The 17,139-nt window shown below is 36.1% G+C and overlaps 1 protein-coding gene and 1 pseudogene across 1 annotated transcript; one reads left to right on the top strand and one right to left on the bottom strand.

Annotated features, from left to right (window-relative positions):
• The first annotated feature begins 2,285 nt into the window (after positions 1-2,285).
• On the top strand, positions 2,286-4,246 carry LOC120145524 (annotated as a pseudogene).
• Positions 4,247-4,354: 108 nt separating this feature from the next.
• Positions 4,355-16,063, bottom strand: LOC120145523 (probable quinone oxidoreductase). The gene is made up of 18 exons (XM_039159349.1): positions 15,934-16,063; positions 15,592-15,765; positions 15,328-15,509; positions 15,129-15,234; positions 14,808-14,884; positions 14,615-14,702; positions 13,958-14,150; positions 7,806-7,932; positions 7,070-7,150; positions 6,802-6,903; positions 6,583-6,678; positions 6,333-6,407; positions 5,808-5,927; positions 5,444-5,572; positions 5,015-5,092; positions 4,684-4,770; positions 4,483-4,569; positions 4,355-4,407 (listed from the first exon to the last, which is right to left on the bottom strand). The coding sequence occupies exons 1-18, from the start codon at positions 15,986-15,988 to the stop codon at positions 4,357-4,359; spliced, it is 1,908 nt and encodes a 635-aa protein (XP_039015280.1). The 5' UTR covers positions 15,989-16,063; the 3' UTR covers positions 4,355-4,356.
• Between the last annotated feature and the right edge of the window lie 1,076 nt (positions 16,064-17,139).

Below are 17,139 nucleotides of genomic sequence, written 5' to 3'. Positions count from 1 at the left end.
TCCAGATAACAATCCTGCTGCCTCTAGTCAGAGCTGAAGCGTAAAATCTTTCTTCAGCATAATAACATATATTTACTTCCAGTCAAGTATGACAATATTGTGGCATTGAATACACCGTGGAGGGGCCTTGCTTTTGTCACGGAGTTGAATTCTATGTTTATTTATGTTTTTTCGTTTATATTTAATTTAATTTATATATCCGTTTGAAATATAAATACCTAATAAATTTTAAACTTAAACATGTTAATATTTTAAAATCTAATTAATTATAAACCCAAATAAAAAGTTATCAAATCACTTTTAAAGAAATTATAAATCCTAAAATTATTTGGAAATAAAAAAACTATTCTCAAATATAAACCTAGTTAATTTTATGTTCGTTCGTTTATGTTCATTTAATTTCTTTGTGTTCGTTTACGTTCGTTTGTATGTGTTTGTTTATCATTTTAACGAATGAACACAAAAAAGTTACATTTCTTAATTAACGAACAAGAAATTTCGTTCGTTTAGTTGTTAATGTCGCTTCATTTGTTCGATTAAAGTTAAACAAACGTGCAAGAACATACTCAATCTCTGACTCAAATTATTTCATATAATTTCTAATTTGACACCCAAAATAAATCTTCTAACTCCGCCCCGACAATTATCATGGTTAACAGGCGGTGAAGGAAATTTGATGAATTAGAATTTAGAAAATTTTAACATTGTAGCCAAGTTTATATGATTTGTTTATGACGGTTTAACAGCATGCAGCCAGTTAAGAACCAACCATTAAGAGATTTTAAAACGGTCTACCATTAAAAATAAGAAAAATGAAAACGCAAAAGAAAAGAAATTTTAACGGTCTTTATAAAACCCATAGTTTTGGGTTAAGTTGTAGAGAGAGAGTTCAATAAGAAAGGTGGTTCTAATAATAATAATAATAATAAGGTTAACGGAAGTTTAGTGCCAAATCAACAAAAAATTAACAGGAGATAATGATAGGAACTTTATTGAAAATAAATTAAAAATTTAATGATTGTATTATAAATTTCAAAAGTTTGATGACCAAATTACAAATTTCCTAAAAATTCAAAGACTATTTATATATTTTACCCTAAAATTAATTTATTTATTAAAGGTACCTCTGAAAGTGGTAATAAAATTGGGTAAAAGTGCCCAAATAATGATGTGGGAATTTTTAATTCCCAAAGTAATGTACTCACCCGATTAATTTTTGATATAGGGTGTTTTTTTTATAGAGTTTTGGGATCTTTTGGCGTTTTCAGGAGGTGTTCATTGTTAGATGGATTTCTAGGCATCTTTAATGGGATTCCAGGAAAAAAAATTGCCTATTTTACACAAATATCACCTTAACAAAAATTAATTACTTGTTAGTCACTGTTTAAGAATATTTTACGGATCTAGCATATTTTTAAATATTTTCTATAAAATTATTCATGCATTAAATTATATAATACAATTATATCTACCAATTACCACTTGACATTTTCTGATGCGTTTTTGACCCTTTCAAAATCCTATACGTATAGTATATATTCTAGGAAACTTTGAGGGTAAGTAATTTAAAATATAAACAATTTTATAAAATATTATAGATCATCATCATTTTGAAAATAATTTTGCAGAAAGACGCAGTACATGTACCGCATAGGATTTTGAAAAATATTTATAAAAGTTTTATAACTAATATTTATTTTTCAAAATCCTATGCGGTGAATGTGTTGCGCCTTTCTGCAAAATTATTTTTCAAAATCTTAGAATATACTATACGTATAGGATTTTGAAAGGGTCAAAAACGCATCAGAAAATGTCAAGTAGTAATTGGTAGACATAATTGTATTGTGTAATTTAATGCATGAATAATTTTATAGAAAGTATTTAAAATATGTTAGATCTGTAAAATATTCTTAAGCAGTGCTTAACAAGTAATTAATTTCTGTTAAGATAATATTTGTGTAAAAATACCAACTTTTTTTTTAAATGTTAAAGACGCCGGGATTTCTACAATTGAATTCACCCAAAGACGCCGAGAAATCTAGTCCACCTCTGAAGACGTCGAGAGATCCCAAAATCCTATAAAAAACATCATATATCATAAATTAATCGAATGACTACATTACTTTGGGAATTAAAAATCTTCATATCCATTATTTGGGCACTTTTGCCAATAAAATTGGTAGTTTGAAATTTTGAATTTCAAAACTCAGACCTCACCTAACTTATACTCAATACGTCGTCGCTTGCCGTCTCTCTTTGTACTCACTCGTCTTCCTCTGTTTCGTTTCGTTTCGTGGTATAAAACCCTAAACCTAAAAATCAACCCCCTTTCCTCCCCCCAGGTTTTTTTTCTTGTAAAAACCAAACAGATAAAAAAACCATTTAGCTGCCACTTCCCGTTTGATTTGATAGAAAATGGGGGAAGCAGAGTTAAGCTATGAAGAAATGCGTAGAAAGAGGTTAGAAGAGAACAAGAAGAGGATGGAAGAACTGAATCTCAAGAGTCTGTCTCAGGCTTTGAAGAGCAAGAGCCCCAAGTCATCTCCCGTGAGTATATAGGCTCTGCATTCTTATTTCTCCATTTCCGACTAAATCTATTTGAAACAAGAAGAGGATGGAACTGAATCTCAAGAGTCTGTCTCAGGCTTTGAAGAGCAAGAGCCCCAAGTCATCTCCCGTGAGTATATAGGCTCTGCATTCTTATTTCTCCATTTCCGACTAAATCTATTTGAACTTGCTGAATGATGCCAGGGGAAGCCCCAGACGCCTCGGAAACCCGTGGAGCTAACATCGGTGAGAAGGTCTAGTCGCGTTGCAGACAAGCCCAAACCTGATTACAAAGACGTAAGCTCTCTCTCAAATCTGATTTACTTCCATGTTTTTGTCCACTGTCATAAATGTTTTTATCAGTTGGAGGAATACTAGTACGATTACGTTATGGTAGAAACCGAGATTATTCATTAAAACTGTAATACAACCTATGAAATTTTCAAGCATTATTAATTTGTTAATGTTTCAATGACACTGGTGTGATGACACTATTTCTTGATGGTTGGCACTTGGCATGGCAGGTCCCCATTGAACCTCGGGAAAGACTCGGAAGGTTAAGCTCTAACTGGATGTTCATATATTTTGTCCATCAATATGTGTGTTTGAGATTTCTACTTTCTCGGATTGTTTCAGTCTAACAAATAACAATTACTATTGCAGGAGCTATAGCCGAGGCTACAGCCGTAGAGATTTGTTTAATCGAGTTTATGCTACGGCTTAAGAAAGAGCTTATGCTACTGAAAGAGCAGAACGTCTTGATTCTACTTTAGAATCCGAGTATCCGAGTTTTGTGAAACCCATGCTCCAATCACATGTGACCGGAGGATTTTGGCTAGTAAGATTGGTTTTTGCGTTTGCATTTGATTATTGTTATCCTTCATGCTGAAAACAAGAAAATGAATGGGTATCCTTGTAACGTGCCTGTTGGATTAGGGTTTACCAAACCACTTCTGCAAGAAAAACCTGCCCCATCATGACGTGATGATGAATCTAGTGGACGAGGAAGGAGAAGAGTTTGCAGCGAAATACCTCGCAGAAAAAACAGGTCTTAGCGGTGGTTGGAGAGGCTTTTCAATGGACCATAATCTAGTTGATGGTGATGCTTTAGTATTCCATCTTGTTGCTCCCACAGAGTTCAAGGTGATTGACAATCCCCACCAAACTTCAGTTTCATGCTTCAACAGTGATCGGTGACCGACAGTCCCCGCCAAATTTCAGTTTCATGCTTCAACATTGATCCGCTCCTTTAAGACTCTACTAAGTCGATTCCTGCTCATGTTCTTAATATGCAAACACTTTCGGCTCAAGATGGTAAGGCAAAACTTGTTAGTAGTGCCATTCACTTTTTTTCTATTTTTGTTCCATAGGTGTATATTATCAGGGCATACAATTCAGAAGACAAAGAAGTTGGAGAAAATGAAATGGAAGACAAAGAAGGTGGAGAAGTTGAAGAAGAAAAGAAAGAAAGAAGGTGAAGATGACAGGGAGCCAGATGTCCAAAACAGAAGATCTAAGAGAATTCGTGCAAGTAACAACATTCCACTCCCAAACTTTCGATGTACATAGCATGTTCTTGACTTTGCTTTTCGATCAAACAAATCCAGTGGTCTCGTATTCCGACATTTTAAGTTTGAACTTGTAACTGATTTTTGCAGGAAAGTAATAGATCTTCTCCAGACGAGCCATGCCATGAAACAGAGCTGGTTTCTTTTGCTTTTAGTTAAATGGAAAAAGATTGCAGGCAACAAACCTAGTAACCTTTCTTCCTATAACTTGGATGTTTGAGATTGGAACTCCATCTTCACATCATAACTTAGCCATCTGCTGTTCAAAGGTTGGATCGATGCAAACCACCACCTGTAAGACCTAAACGTGAGGATCAAGTGAATGAATTAGCAGCAAGTACTTCAATAAAAAGAATCCTGTGCTCACCTTGCCGCTACTTTTACCCGAATGGAGATGCTCGACAGCATCTGCAACTGAAATCAAGCCTAGAAATCTTTTTGGATCTATTTGAACCTATTACAAATGAGCTTTAGCATGTTAGTAACAAAAATCACGCCTACATTTAAATCAAATGTTATCAATGAAATAAATATAACCAACATTATGATAAAAGGATATTCGTAGTACCTTAAGCTTTCCTGAAGAGTAAAGATTAAATAATTTATCCAGGTGTTCTTTCCATAAATAGCTATACTGTGGCAGGAAAAAGCCAGCCTGAATTGAAACCACAAGAATTCCTCAGCCGAGAGAGAATACAAGATGACCCCCTAAAGTTTATTACTTTAGTATATTCACTTTTTTCTAAAGTTTTTCCTTGTATTTTGATGGTCTTAGAAGATCATATCCTTGTATCAAGGTCCGAAAATGTGTCCAAGATAAAGAAAAATAAAGAAGGAGAGCAACGTAAAATTAAAGGACTGCTTCTAAAAATCTTAAAGTTTCATCATTATCAACATACCACAGTTTGGCTTTTGGTTAAAAGCTTCTCGACTAGACCAGGATAATTTTTCGGCATCCACCCATGCTCCCCTTGATACTATTATATCAAACAAATTGTTTAATCAAATAAGACGTCGTCAGGCCCCAAGGAAAACATGCAAATATGAAAATTGTATAACATTGGATTGAAGTAAACTACTAATTCATTAGCAGCAAAAATACAGGATTGGGAACATTAGTTTGTTCAATTCTCTGACAATCAACAATTACCATATCCATAGCATGTAGAAAGTATAGCAAATAATCATGTTGGAGCAAAGAAAAATATAATGTGCAAACTCAAGTGACCAAACATAGCAGATGCAAAAAACTGAAAGCTATGCATCAAAAGCACAAAGAACAGTAGAGTTGACTTAAGAAATTGCAAGCTCATTCTGAAAGAAACAACCTGAGAGATCATTCCTATAACAATGAGTCGTCCACGAATAGCCAAAGCATTCAAGCACAAATCAAACATGTCACCACCAACAGATTCGTAGACAATGTCAACTCCTTTAGGAAACTCCTCTTTGATAACCTGGAAAACCACAAAAGTCCTAGATTACATCTATAAAACCAACCAAATGCATAACCTATCAAGTGGAAGCATGACCAGGCAGTTGCACGCGGCAATCAATATCTTAGTCATGCACTGTGTTGAGATAAATCTCAGTTGTGGCATGGATGATAATAAAAGGATGGAAACTAAGATCTATATTCATGAAAGAGGTGTTGAGATTAGTCTAAGTTGGCAACAAGAATTTCAGACATACAGTTTTGATATCTTCATTTTTATAGTCTATGACTCGATCAACCCCCAATTCTTTCAAAAGCTTTGCCTTATCTTTTCCTCCACAAGTGGCGACAACTTTGTTTCCTGCCAGTTTTGCAAGCTGCACATAACATTCTGATTAATATTTTTGTTTACATCCCAAAAAATGAAGTGTAGGAGTCTACAAAAATTATATATATAATGTCGAAGCCATAAAACGAATACAACCATAAAATATAACTTCTTGCTGTAGAGGAAGAAATCATTATGGTTATAAAAATTCAAAGTATATCTTTGAAGCTATTTGGGTAAATAAATATAAAGTCATTTGGTATAAAACTAAAATAAGAATGAAACAAAAGACAATAAGGTAACGATAGAACTCATCAAGCTTGACCTTGTTCAACAAACAATAGCTAAAATAATGTTTCCACAGTGATTACTCAAGAGTAAAGTCGACCACTATTATATAGCTTGTACAAATTCACGTAAAAATAAATAAATATCATCAAATTTTAGGACAAACCTGGACAGCAAATTGTCCGGTTCCTCCAGCAGCAGCAGTCACAAGGACAACTTTCCCAGATTCCATCTGACCAACCTATAGAATAAGGTCAAAAAAGGGGAGGATAGAAACATTTTCAGAGAAAATAAAAAACAGTCTGAATGGGAGATTATGTACACCCAATAAAATGAAGAAAGAAGAGATAATGGCCACAAAAAAGTTGCAGGAAGAATTCAGACAAATACAACATAGAAACAATGGAATAAGGAACCTTTTCCAAAGCGATTGATGCCGTTAATCCTGAAGTAAGCATAGCAACAACTTCTGGATCAGGTCTTCCAATGGGAAGTATGTGCTTTGAAGGGACCTGATTTTGTTCAACATTTAACAATTGTTCACTTGTTAATTTAAAGACGATTTTAAAAAAATGAAATAGAAGATGAAACAAGATGTTTATAAACATAATAAATAAAACATATGTATAGCATACCGTCATGAATTCAGCATAACCTCCATAAACCATGATTGCAGCAGGAGTTCCAACTTCCAAATTACTTACGGAATCTCCAACAGCGGCAATTATTCCCACAGCCTGTATCAGCAAAACAACACAAAGTTAGCTACATATCACAAGTTTGACCCCCCAAGAAGGCCTAATATCAAGATGCAGTGATAATTTTACAACTAAAACCATAAGATATCGGCATACTTGAACTATATTACCACATGGTGGAATTTAGTTAATATTTTTCCCGCACCTCAAATCCAGCATCAAATGGAAGAAGGGAACTGATGTCTTTCTTGTTTCCTAGGAAATAACGACCTGAGCTAAAGTTCACCTGTGTGTAACATGTTAATAACATATAGCATAAGTTTATAATTACACACTGAAAGTGTTCATTGAAATGTAAATGTATTGAGAAAAAGGCAGAAAACAGCATAACAAAACAAGAAGATAAACCCAATTGCTTTTTCTTAATAGTAAAATGATGATAAATAGCCATTTCACGACCAGTTCCCCTCTCACTTTCCCAAGCTTTTCACCATACAAATGCAAAAAACCTACAGCCAGTAGTTACAAGTGATCACCTTTTCTCCCCTTGGTTTGAAGGTTTCCTATAATTAAAGCTTGAAGGAATTCCTTTCAAAATATCTACAACTAATCTGTCTCTCTGTCAATACATACCCTAAATTCTTAAGCTCAAACTAACCCCTTTCTTTGTTCCACACAACCCTACTCTCAATAACATGTTAAGATGCTAAAATCTCTCCTTATAAGTGGTAAATTCAGTCTCTGATCTTTGGTTATCATCCGAGGCTTTGCAATCATTTGCACCTCTTAAGTAACTTACTCAACTATTCCCCATCATTTATTGTGCATGCCCTAGCCATCTAAGCAAATCTTAAACATCCACACAAAAAGGGAAAAGGCGCACAAAATAATTAATTAAAAATACGCAAATCAATATCATTATAGGGTGATAGAAAACATACATCACTTGCGTTTACACCGGCATAAATGATTTTCAGAAGAACATGGCCAGATTCAATTGGTAGTTTCAGTTGGGCACGTACTATGTGAGTGGCATCACGAAAATTGTGACTCAATTTATGCACAACTCTGAAGAGGAAGAGAAAAAAGGCAGTAGTTGTAGAAAACAGACTGTAGAAAACAGGATGTAGAAAACAGACAAGTCTGTTATTTTTTCTTATTTCATTCAATAGAGCATATTACATATTTATATACAAATAATGCCTCTAAACTAGGAAACTCTAAGTTAGGAAAGATACTAATCCTAGGAGATGTAATCCCTTGAAACAAGGGATTGAAAAACAAAGAATAATTACAGAATCTCTTAATTTAAGGAATTGAACAGCTCATTTTTATAATTCCTACAACCTTACATAACTTACACTCCCCCTCAAACTGGTGTATATATGTTGTATATACCCAGTTTGAATGACAACTCATCAAAAGTCACTCGTGGAAGAGCTTTGGTGAAGATATCTGCCAGTTGTTTCTTCGTCGGAATGTACTGTAGTTTTTTGCAACTCCATTGTTGACCTTCTCGTAAATAAAATGTTTGTCTATCTCAATGTGTTTCGTTCTATCATGCTGCACTGGGTTCTTTGCTATACTCATAGCTGATTGACTGTCACTAAAAATCTCAAAATTCTTCTTGTCATCTAAGTCCAGTTCTGTAAGCAGTCTTTTAATCCACATTCCTTCACATATTCCGAGAGCCATTGCTCTAAACTCTGACTCTGCACTACTTCGAGAGACAACGGCTTGTTTCTTACTTCTCCAAGTCACCAAATTACCCTAAACGTAGGTACAATAGCCACTAACCGACCTTCTATCAATTAATTCACCTCCCCAGCTTGCATCCGTATAAACCTTCACTGTTCTGTCTTGATTTTTTCTAAATATAAGTCCAGCTCCTGGGGTAACTTCAAGAACCTTAGGATTCTGTTAACAGCTTCCAATGTTCTTCTCTCGAGATCACTCATATGTTGGCTGACATTGCTCACCGAGTATGCAATATCAGGCCTGGTCAGTGAAAGGTAGATCAACTTCCCAACTAACCTTTGGTAGGTCTCCTTGTTTACTGGATTTCCAGTCCTTTCCTTGCAAAATTTCAAGCCTGACTCCATTGGAGTTTCAACTAGTTTGCAGTCGAGCATCCCAGTTTCTGCAAGAAGATCCAAAACATACTTGCGTTGGTTTATGACCAGCCCTTCCTCGGACCTTGCAACTTCCATACCCAGGAAATATACTCCCTAAATCCTTGGTTTCAACTCCTTTGCAAGATTCATCTTTAGCTTTTCTATTTCTTCTATATAACTGCCAGTTATAATCATATCATCTACATAGACAATTAGGAGAGTTATCTTACCACTCGGTGCAATTTTTCTGAATAATGTGTGATCCGCTTGGCTTTGTTTGAAACCATTCTGTGTCATGGCCTTAGCAAATCGATCAAACCAAGCCCTGGGAGACTGTTTTAAGCCATATAAGGATTTATCCTTGGTTTCAACTCCTTTGCAAGATTCATCTTTAGCTTTTCTATTTTCTATATAACTGCCAGTTATAATCATATCATCTACATAGACAATTAGGAGAGTTATCTTACCACTCGGTGCAATTTTTCTGAATAATGTGTGATCCGCTTGGCTTTGTTTGAAACCATTCTGTGTCATGGCCTTAGCAAATCGATCAAACCAAGCCCTGGGAGACTGTTTTAAGCCATATAAGGATTTATTGAGCTTGCACACAGTTTCTTAGTGACCTTTCCTTCTAATCCGGGGGGGACCTCCATGTATACCTCTTCTTCAAGGTTCCCATTTAGAAAAGCATTCTTTATGTCCAGCTGATGTAATTTCCAGTCAATGTTAACAGCTACTGATAACAATATTCTGATGGTATTCAATCTTGCAACCGGTGCAAAAGTCTCTTGGTAGTCGATGCCATAGGACTGAGAAAAACCTTTAGCAACCAGCCTTGCCTTATATCTTTCCACGCTCCTATCCGAATGGTATTTGACTGTGAATATCCACCTGCATCCAACAGCTCTCTTCCCTTCTGGCAGATCTGTCAAACTCCATGTTTTATTCTTTTACAACGTTTTTATCTCCTCTTTCACTGCATTTTTCCACTCGGGAGATTGAAATGCTTCTGCCACATTTCTTGGGATTTTCACACTGTTAATGCTGGTAGTGAAGGCCCTGAAATTATACTGTAATTTCCCATATGCAACATACTTATTTATGGGATGAGCAGTGCATTTTCTTACCCCCTTCCTAATAGCAATAGGAAAATCATCAAGATCAACAGTAGTAGCCTCTTGGGAACCATCATTACCTTCTGTTTCAGCTGCAACAGGGATCCGAATCTGGTTCTTGGCAAATGCTAGGCTGACTAATTTCTTCAGCAACATCTTTCCTTCTTCTTGAGTAAACACTGAGTTGTTTCGGTTGGGGAGTTATGGTTTCAGGGTCAATGTTAGGTGCATTTTTGGTAGTGGTGGAAGGTGTTTTGCACGGACTAGAGTGTTGAGATAAGGAGGAAGGTAATTCATCAGAGTTATTTAGGTTATTATCATCATCCTCACTAGTAATTGGGACAGTGCTAACCGGCTTTGGAGAGACAGTAAATAGGTAAAGAAAGGATAGGTCTTTTTTGTGGAAGGTGAGTAACACTTGTAACCCTTCTGACTCGAAGAATAGCCCAAGAACACACTTTATGGACCTAGGATCTAATTTCCCTCTGTTGTGGATATGAACAAAGGTTGTACACCCAAACACCCGTGGAGAAATACTTGAGTTTAAATGTTTAAAATGGGGATAAAGCTAAAACAAAACCTTAGTAGGAATTTTGAAATCTAAGGTCTTACTTGGCATTCTATTGATGAGGTAAGTGGTTGTAAGAAGAGTTTCCCCCCAAAGATACTTAGGAGCATTAGCAGCAAACATAAGAGACCGAGTAACCTCTAGAAGATGTTTATTTTTCCTTTCTGCTACCCCGTTTTGTTGAGGTGTGTTGACACAAGAAGTAAGGTGAACAATGCCTTTTTCCTTAAAGAAATACCCAAGGGTTTTATTCAAATACTCACTCCCATTGTCACTCCTTATAATTTTGATTTTTGTGTCAAATTGGGTTTCAACTTTTTGATAAAAACTTTTAAAGAGAGACTCAACCTCAGACTTTTCTCTCATTAAGAATACCCATGTTGTCCTAGAGTAATCATCTATAAAAGACACAAACCACTTATACCCAGAAATACTTTTGACGGGAGAAGGGCCCCAAATATCACTATGGATGATGGAAAAAGGTGGTGTTGGTTCAAATTTGGCTGCAATATATGGTTTTCTGGTGTGTTTGGCTATTTGACAAATTTAACAGGAAAACAAAGAAAGATCTTTATTTATAAATAAGTTTGGTAACATTTTGGAAAGACAGAAAAAACTAGGATGACCTAATCTAGAGTGCCATAACATAATTTTATTGGTATTGAGATCAGAAGATAAAATTGGTTTCCTAAGAGCACTGAATAAGGCATGATTTTGAGATGCTTGACCTCCAACGGTGTACAATCCTTTGCCCAGCCTAGCACTGCCAATCACCCTCTTCGAGTCCTGTGCTTGAAAAATACAACCACCAGTTCCAAACACAATATTACAACCATAATCTTGAATTAATTTGCTGACTGACAACAGATTGCATGCAAGTTTAGGAACATAGAGGATATTATGAAGTAGTAGATTTTTGTTTAATGTAACAGAACCACTCCCTTTGACTATAGTGAGAGAGCCATCTGTTATTTTTATAGAAGCTGGTAAATTGCTTTCACTATATTCCTCCAAGAGATCAACATTTCCTGTCATATGATCTGATGCACCCCAGTCTATTATCCATTGTACCGAGGAAGTATATGAATGATTACCTTCAGTAGCAATATAAGCCACATTGGTAGGTTTGGCTGTCATACTGCTCAAAATCTGTTGCAACTCCTCTATCTGTTTCTTGCTAAAACTGCTAGAGGAATCATCTTGAGAGGCAATATGGGCCTCTTTTTGAAACCTGGACCGTGTGGGCTGTCGATTAGCTGGTTTTCCGTGCAACTTCCAACATTGATCTATCATATGGCCTGGTTTCTTACAATGTTCACACCAGGGGCGATTTTTCCTCTGCTAGTTCCTAGAGGTGGAACTGGTGACAACTGCAGAAGCATTTGTTCGCTGAACTGGTGGCACCATCAGAGATCGTCGGCTTTCCTCCCTCCGAATCTCTGAAAAAACTTCTCGGACTAAAGGAAGGGGGTTTGGTGGCAAGAATCCTTCCTCTTGCTCCATCGAACTCTCCATTCAGTCCAGATAAAAACTGAAAAACTCTCCTCTGATTTGTCTGCCTGTTGTAGAAGTTGTTGTCTTTCTGGAACTTCCATTCATTCTTTTCATATAAGTCGATTTGCTGCCAATACTTGTTGAGAATTCCGAAGTACTGTGCGACAGTAAGGTCTCCTTGTCTGAGATCTTTAATGTGATTCTCAATCCCAAAGAGCTCCGATGTATTGTCAGCACTGGAATAAGTATCTCGCGCTGCATTCCAAATTTCTACAGCAGTTTGGTACAGCATGAAATTCTCCCCTACTTCAGGAATCATGGAATTTATTAACCATGACATTATCATGGTATTTTCACTCTGCCATGTGTTGTACTTTGGGTCTGTCTCTTCTATAATCGGCATTGAGTCAGAAAGATAGGCTATTTTCCTTCTTCCTGTGATATATAGCCGTACGGACTGGGACCATGGTAGGTAGTTGTTTCCATTTAGTTTGTAGGAGGTTATCGGTGAAAGAGAGGAATCTGAAACCTGAAAATCAGATTGATAGGGGCTGATTTGGGAAGTGATTTCAGATGCTGAGGGATCCGGATTAGCCATGAAAAAAAAAGTAGAGTTGAACAGGAATTGATTTAAAGAGAAGCGGAAATCGGATTAATCGTTCTAACCTGATACCATGTAGAAAACAGACTGTAGAAAACAGACAAGTCTGTTATTTTTTCTTATTTCATTCAATAGAGCATATTACATATTTATAAACAAATAATGCCTCTAAACTAGGAAACTCTAAGTTAGGAAAGATACTAATCCTAGGAGATGTAATCCCTTGAAACAAGGGATTAAAAAACAAAGAATAATTACAGAATCTCTTAATTTAAGGAATTGAACAGCTCATTTCTATAATTCCTACAACCTTACATAACTTACAGTAGTCAGCAGCTATAAGAAACCGACAAGCATCCTACTTCTATGATGATTATTAGCAGCAACTAATACAAAAAGAAAGTTGACTGGAGAAAATTGTGTATGCTTGCTTCTGAGTTAAGAGTTTGAGAACAATGAGCAGATATGGAACTAGAAAGTAGAAACGAATAAGAAAATTGATATTAAAAAAGTATTATATCAGTTAATTGACCATTGACAAGGCCATAAATGCTATAAAAGCAGTTTCCGGTACATAGTTTATAAGAGCCTCTCGTTATTTACCTGCAAAGGCCAATTTAACAGTTCCTGCCTGCATTTTCTGAATAATGTAGAACCTATTTATTATATTTCACTTGCTCATCGTACCATTTCTACTCCAATGTTTATTTCACTTCACCCATCCAACTATCAATTTCCTTCTTATCTATTTTCTATCAGTTATCTTTTTTAATCTTTTTTTGCTGCCTGGCTATTAGATTAGGTAGAATTCCAAAATGAGGAGACAGTTAGAATTTGCCACTGTTGTCATTTGAGAACTAAGAATTTTCCACAAGTTTTTTCTTTTATTATAAGAACGTTTCAGGATAACATCACAGCAAGTGATTTGAATTAACACGTTTTAAAAAAAAAAAGGATTGCTTTAAAGTGGAAGGCTTCGATAGTTATCTTTATTGGAGCAGATCTTTTTCTTGTTCAAAAACTGAAGCAGATCTTGAAACCAACAAAAGTAATTGTCTCAAAATAGTAGTTTTATGAAACTATGCAAGAACTCAATCTGGAGTTTATGCTGGCCAACCCAGGAATTGGATCCGTTCCTCCTCTCATATAATTCTACTCAAACTTTTCAAAATTTGAAGCAGTATTTTGAAATTTTACTTACACTTTCTCGAAACTCTGAGGAAGTTGGGCTCTTAAAGGAGCTCGGAATGAATTTTTTTTCCTGGAACTTGAAGAAGATCGAACCAAGTATTTTGCTTCTTCTGTTGGACTGGGCCAATACTCCTTACCTCTGCGGTTTGTAATCCATAGGCAAGAACCAGCTCTACTCTCATCCATAATAAGCTCCAAAGCACCTAAAAATGTACAAGTGCATAGTATGTAATAGATTAATTTTTTTTTCAAAAGCAGCAGAAAAAGAGGACCTTTGAGGCTGAACAAGAAGTGGTCTGAGAAATTTTCTCAATAACAAACCTCTGAAAAGAAAATGAGAAGCAAGCAAGTAAGAAAACAATTGTCCTTCTTTCTACCTATAGAGCTTACCTTTTATCGGGTCTCGAATAAATGTACTGATAAATCCAGTGGTGAACGCAGTACGATGTTTACGCTCTTGTTCAATTATTTAAAGCATCTTGCTTTTAGCACAAGCTATGCACTCCTCCTTAACTCTTTTTCTTTTGGATGAAATAATCCCTTAACTATTTGTGTTCAAATACTTGTATCCAACATGTATTTAGATATAAGTACACGGGAACTGAGGCAAATATTGCTCTAAGTGAAGACATAATGAACAGGGACTATTCTATAAAAGATAATATACCTTCCACCACATTTTCCATCTGCATATAGCCACCAACTAGATTAACATATTTCTGGCCTGCTTTTTCTCCCAATTCTGTTTGAACGAACTACATCCAAATTCAAAGGCAAGTTATACAGGTAAATAGCCGGTAGACAAAATATCAGCCCCGAAGGAAAAAACAAAGTAACTATTACTGACAGAAAAGAACGACCTCAGGGCAAAGGACGTTCACACGAATTCCTTGACGTTTGTAGGGAGCTAATGATCTAGTAAACATGACAACACCGCCTGGAAAACAAATATTTTAAGCAAAATGATCAATTACACAAACGCCTTATAAGCAAGAACTAATAAATAGATAAAATTTCATTTCTTTCATAATTTATCCAATTTCCCTCTTCTTACTCTAATTCAAGAAATAGTCGGCGAAAACATGAGTTCGATGCAATACATAACCAAACCATTCTTTAAAAGCCAAGTTAAAATATCAACGGCAACAGTCACATAAATGAAGCAAAACAAACCCGCAAACCTTTTGTGCCAGAGTAAATGGGGTCTCCATACATTGGGTAAAGGCCGGCAGAGGAACCCATATTGATGATCACCCCTGGCTTTTGCAGAGCTTGCATATTTTTAATCTGTTCAAAGACTCGACAAATCATTCATTGCTGCACCCAGGGATTGTCATAAACCAAGACTGCATCAAGTACTATATAAGTTGAAAGCATTACCGCGAGGCGAGTACAATCAATAAGTGCAACGAGGTTGACATTAACAGTATGTCTCCATGTCTTAGAGCCATCAGTTTGGTCATTCCAGAAAGATGCAGGATTACCGGTGCCAGCACTGTTAATACATATATCCAATCCTCCGTATGTCGCGACGTGCTTCTCAAATGCTAAAGTTAGATCTCCTATTCAAAATAAGAAGCATTTTTTTTAATATAAATGTAATTATCCGAGACAACTACGTAAATGAAATCCAATGGAACTTACTTAGGCTAGTAACGTCGCATTTAACAAAAATAGCAGAAGGAAACCCTAGATTTTGGTGGAATTTTGAGTTCTCTTTTTCAACTAAAGATGCAACGTCCTTCCCTTTCTCCTCCGAGAAATCTACAACGGTCACAAATATCCCTTTCCCTGCCAGAGCTAAGCACAAAGCTTTACCTGCGCATAATTCAAACAACATTTCGAATCAATTACATAATCTGTTTCACAATCTTAACTTTATTCGATTCATAATAAAAAATCAAAGCAAACCCGATAAATTGAAATAAACAGTCCTTGATCCAAAATATGACACTGAAGGAAAGAAAAGGCTTATGAAAGTTTTACCTATACCGGAACCACCGCCAGTGACCAGAGCTGATAAGCCAGGTTTAAGCTCCATTTGTCTTTCTCTGGTGTGATCCTGGGTTGAAATTAGTAAGATAATACCGATTCCCAATAATTAGGATTTTTGGTTATTAGGTAAGAATTTGGTACACTATAAATATTTGATTTTGATTCTATCCTTTTGTCACTGCTCGAGGTGTCGTCGGTAATGGAAATTGACATTAAAATAACAGATTTCGTTTACATTAAAAAGACGACGAACAACCGGCCACATGATCTATATGTATCTTCGCTTGATGACGAGAGACCACATCGTAATCATCTGTGTGGAACCGAATAGCCGATTGGTCATAAAGATACCGCCTTTCAACGCGCGTGGTCGTTGTGATCATGATCGATCATCCCATACGATACAATGGGATTGGAAAACAGTACAGTGTGAGACGGAATATTTTATTTATGGAAAGATCGTAACTTGTGATGAAACAATATACGATGTGTTGGACGAAATCCGTAATTAGCATGAAATGAGATTGGACAATAAAATAAAATAAAATGAATACTGCTTTTAATTTATCGAGTTCATTTAAATATTAATAAAACTAAAATATTTATATATGAAATTGATATTAAATATTTATATATTTGCGTACCTTCGCTCGGCTCGATGAGCGAGCATGTGGTGAATGCTGAATTCCTTATCCCGGATTGCTCTATTATGGATTTCACTAATAACCGTGAGGAATGAGATTATGGTAAACTCTCTCGGACTTTTACTCATGAAATGATAATGCATATTCTCAGTATTAATTGTCCTAACAACTCGGCAGGCGAGGATCGAATTATTTGGCGCTGGAATCCTAAGCATATTTTTTTTTGTCGGCGGCACTTACATTCATCTCAGTAATTTTGTTTGGGATCCGAAACGTGATTGTAAGGAGGCATGGACTGTATGGCACCGTCTGCTCCCGCCTAATCTCCTCACTTCTTTCTTTAACATGTCTTTGCAGGAATGGTTTCGAGATTGTCTCCTATCAAACGCTACTGTTACAAGATGGAAGTTTCCTTGGCCAACTCTTTTCTCATCAATAATCTAGCAGTTCTAGAAGACGAGGAATGATTACGCCTTCAACAGCTCGAAAATCTCCAATGCCTGCATCTTAAGCAAAGGGATTACTTGGGCCAGGTATTATCATGGTAGTCTTG

The sequence above is a fragment of the Hibiscus syriacus genome, unplaced genomic scaffold, assembly GCF_006381635.1.
Source record: "Hibiscus syriacus cultivar Baekdansim isolate YM2019G1 unplaced genomic scaffold, ASM638163v2 tig00110893_pilon, whole genome shotgun sequence".
In the NCBI taxonomy this organism is placed as follows: Eukaryota; Viridiplantae; Streptophyta; class Magnoliopsida; order Malvales; family Malvaceae; genus Hibiscus; species Hibiscus syriacus.
This window is presented reverse-complemented; position numbering and strand designations above follow the sequence as displayed.

Bases quoted from the DNA above. Each gene is read 5' to 3' on its own strand.
- LOC120145523 (XM_039159349.1), bottom strand. From the start codon at position 15,988: ATGGAGCTTAAACCTGGCTTATCAGCTCTGGTCACTGGCGGTGGTTCC. The intron at 7,933-13,957 runs GTAAGTAAAATT...CTTCCTCTTCAG, and splicing joins CCTCAGAGTTTCGAGAAAGT to AGTTGTGCATAAATTGAGTC. The intron at 5,573-5,807 runs GTATGTCTGAAA...GTGGTTTTCCAG, and splicing joins AAAATGAAGATATCAAAACT to GTTATCAAAGAGGAGTTTCC.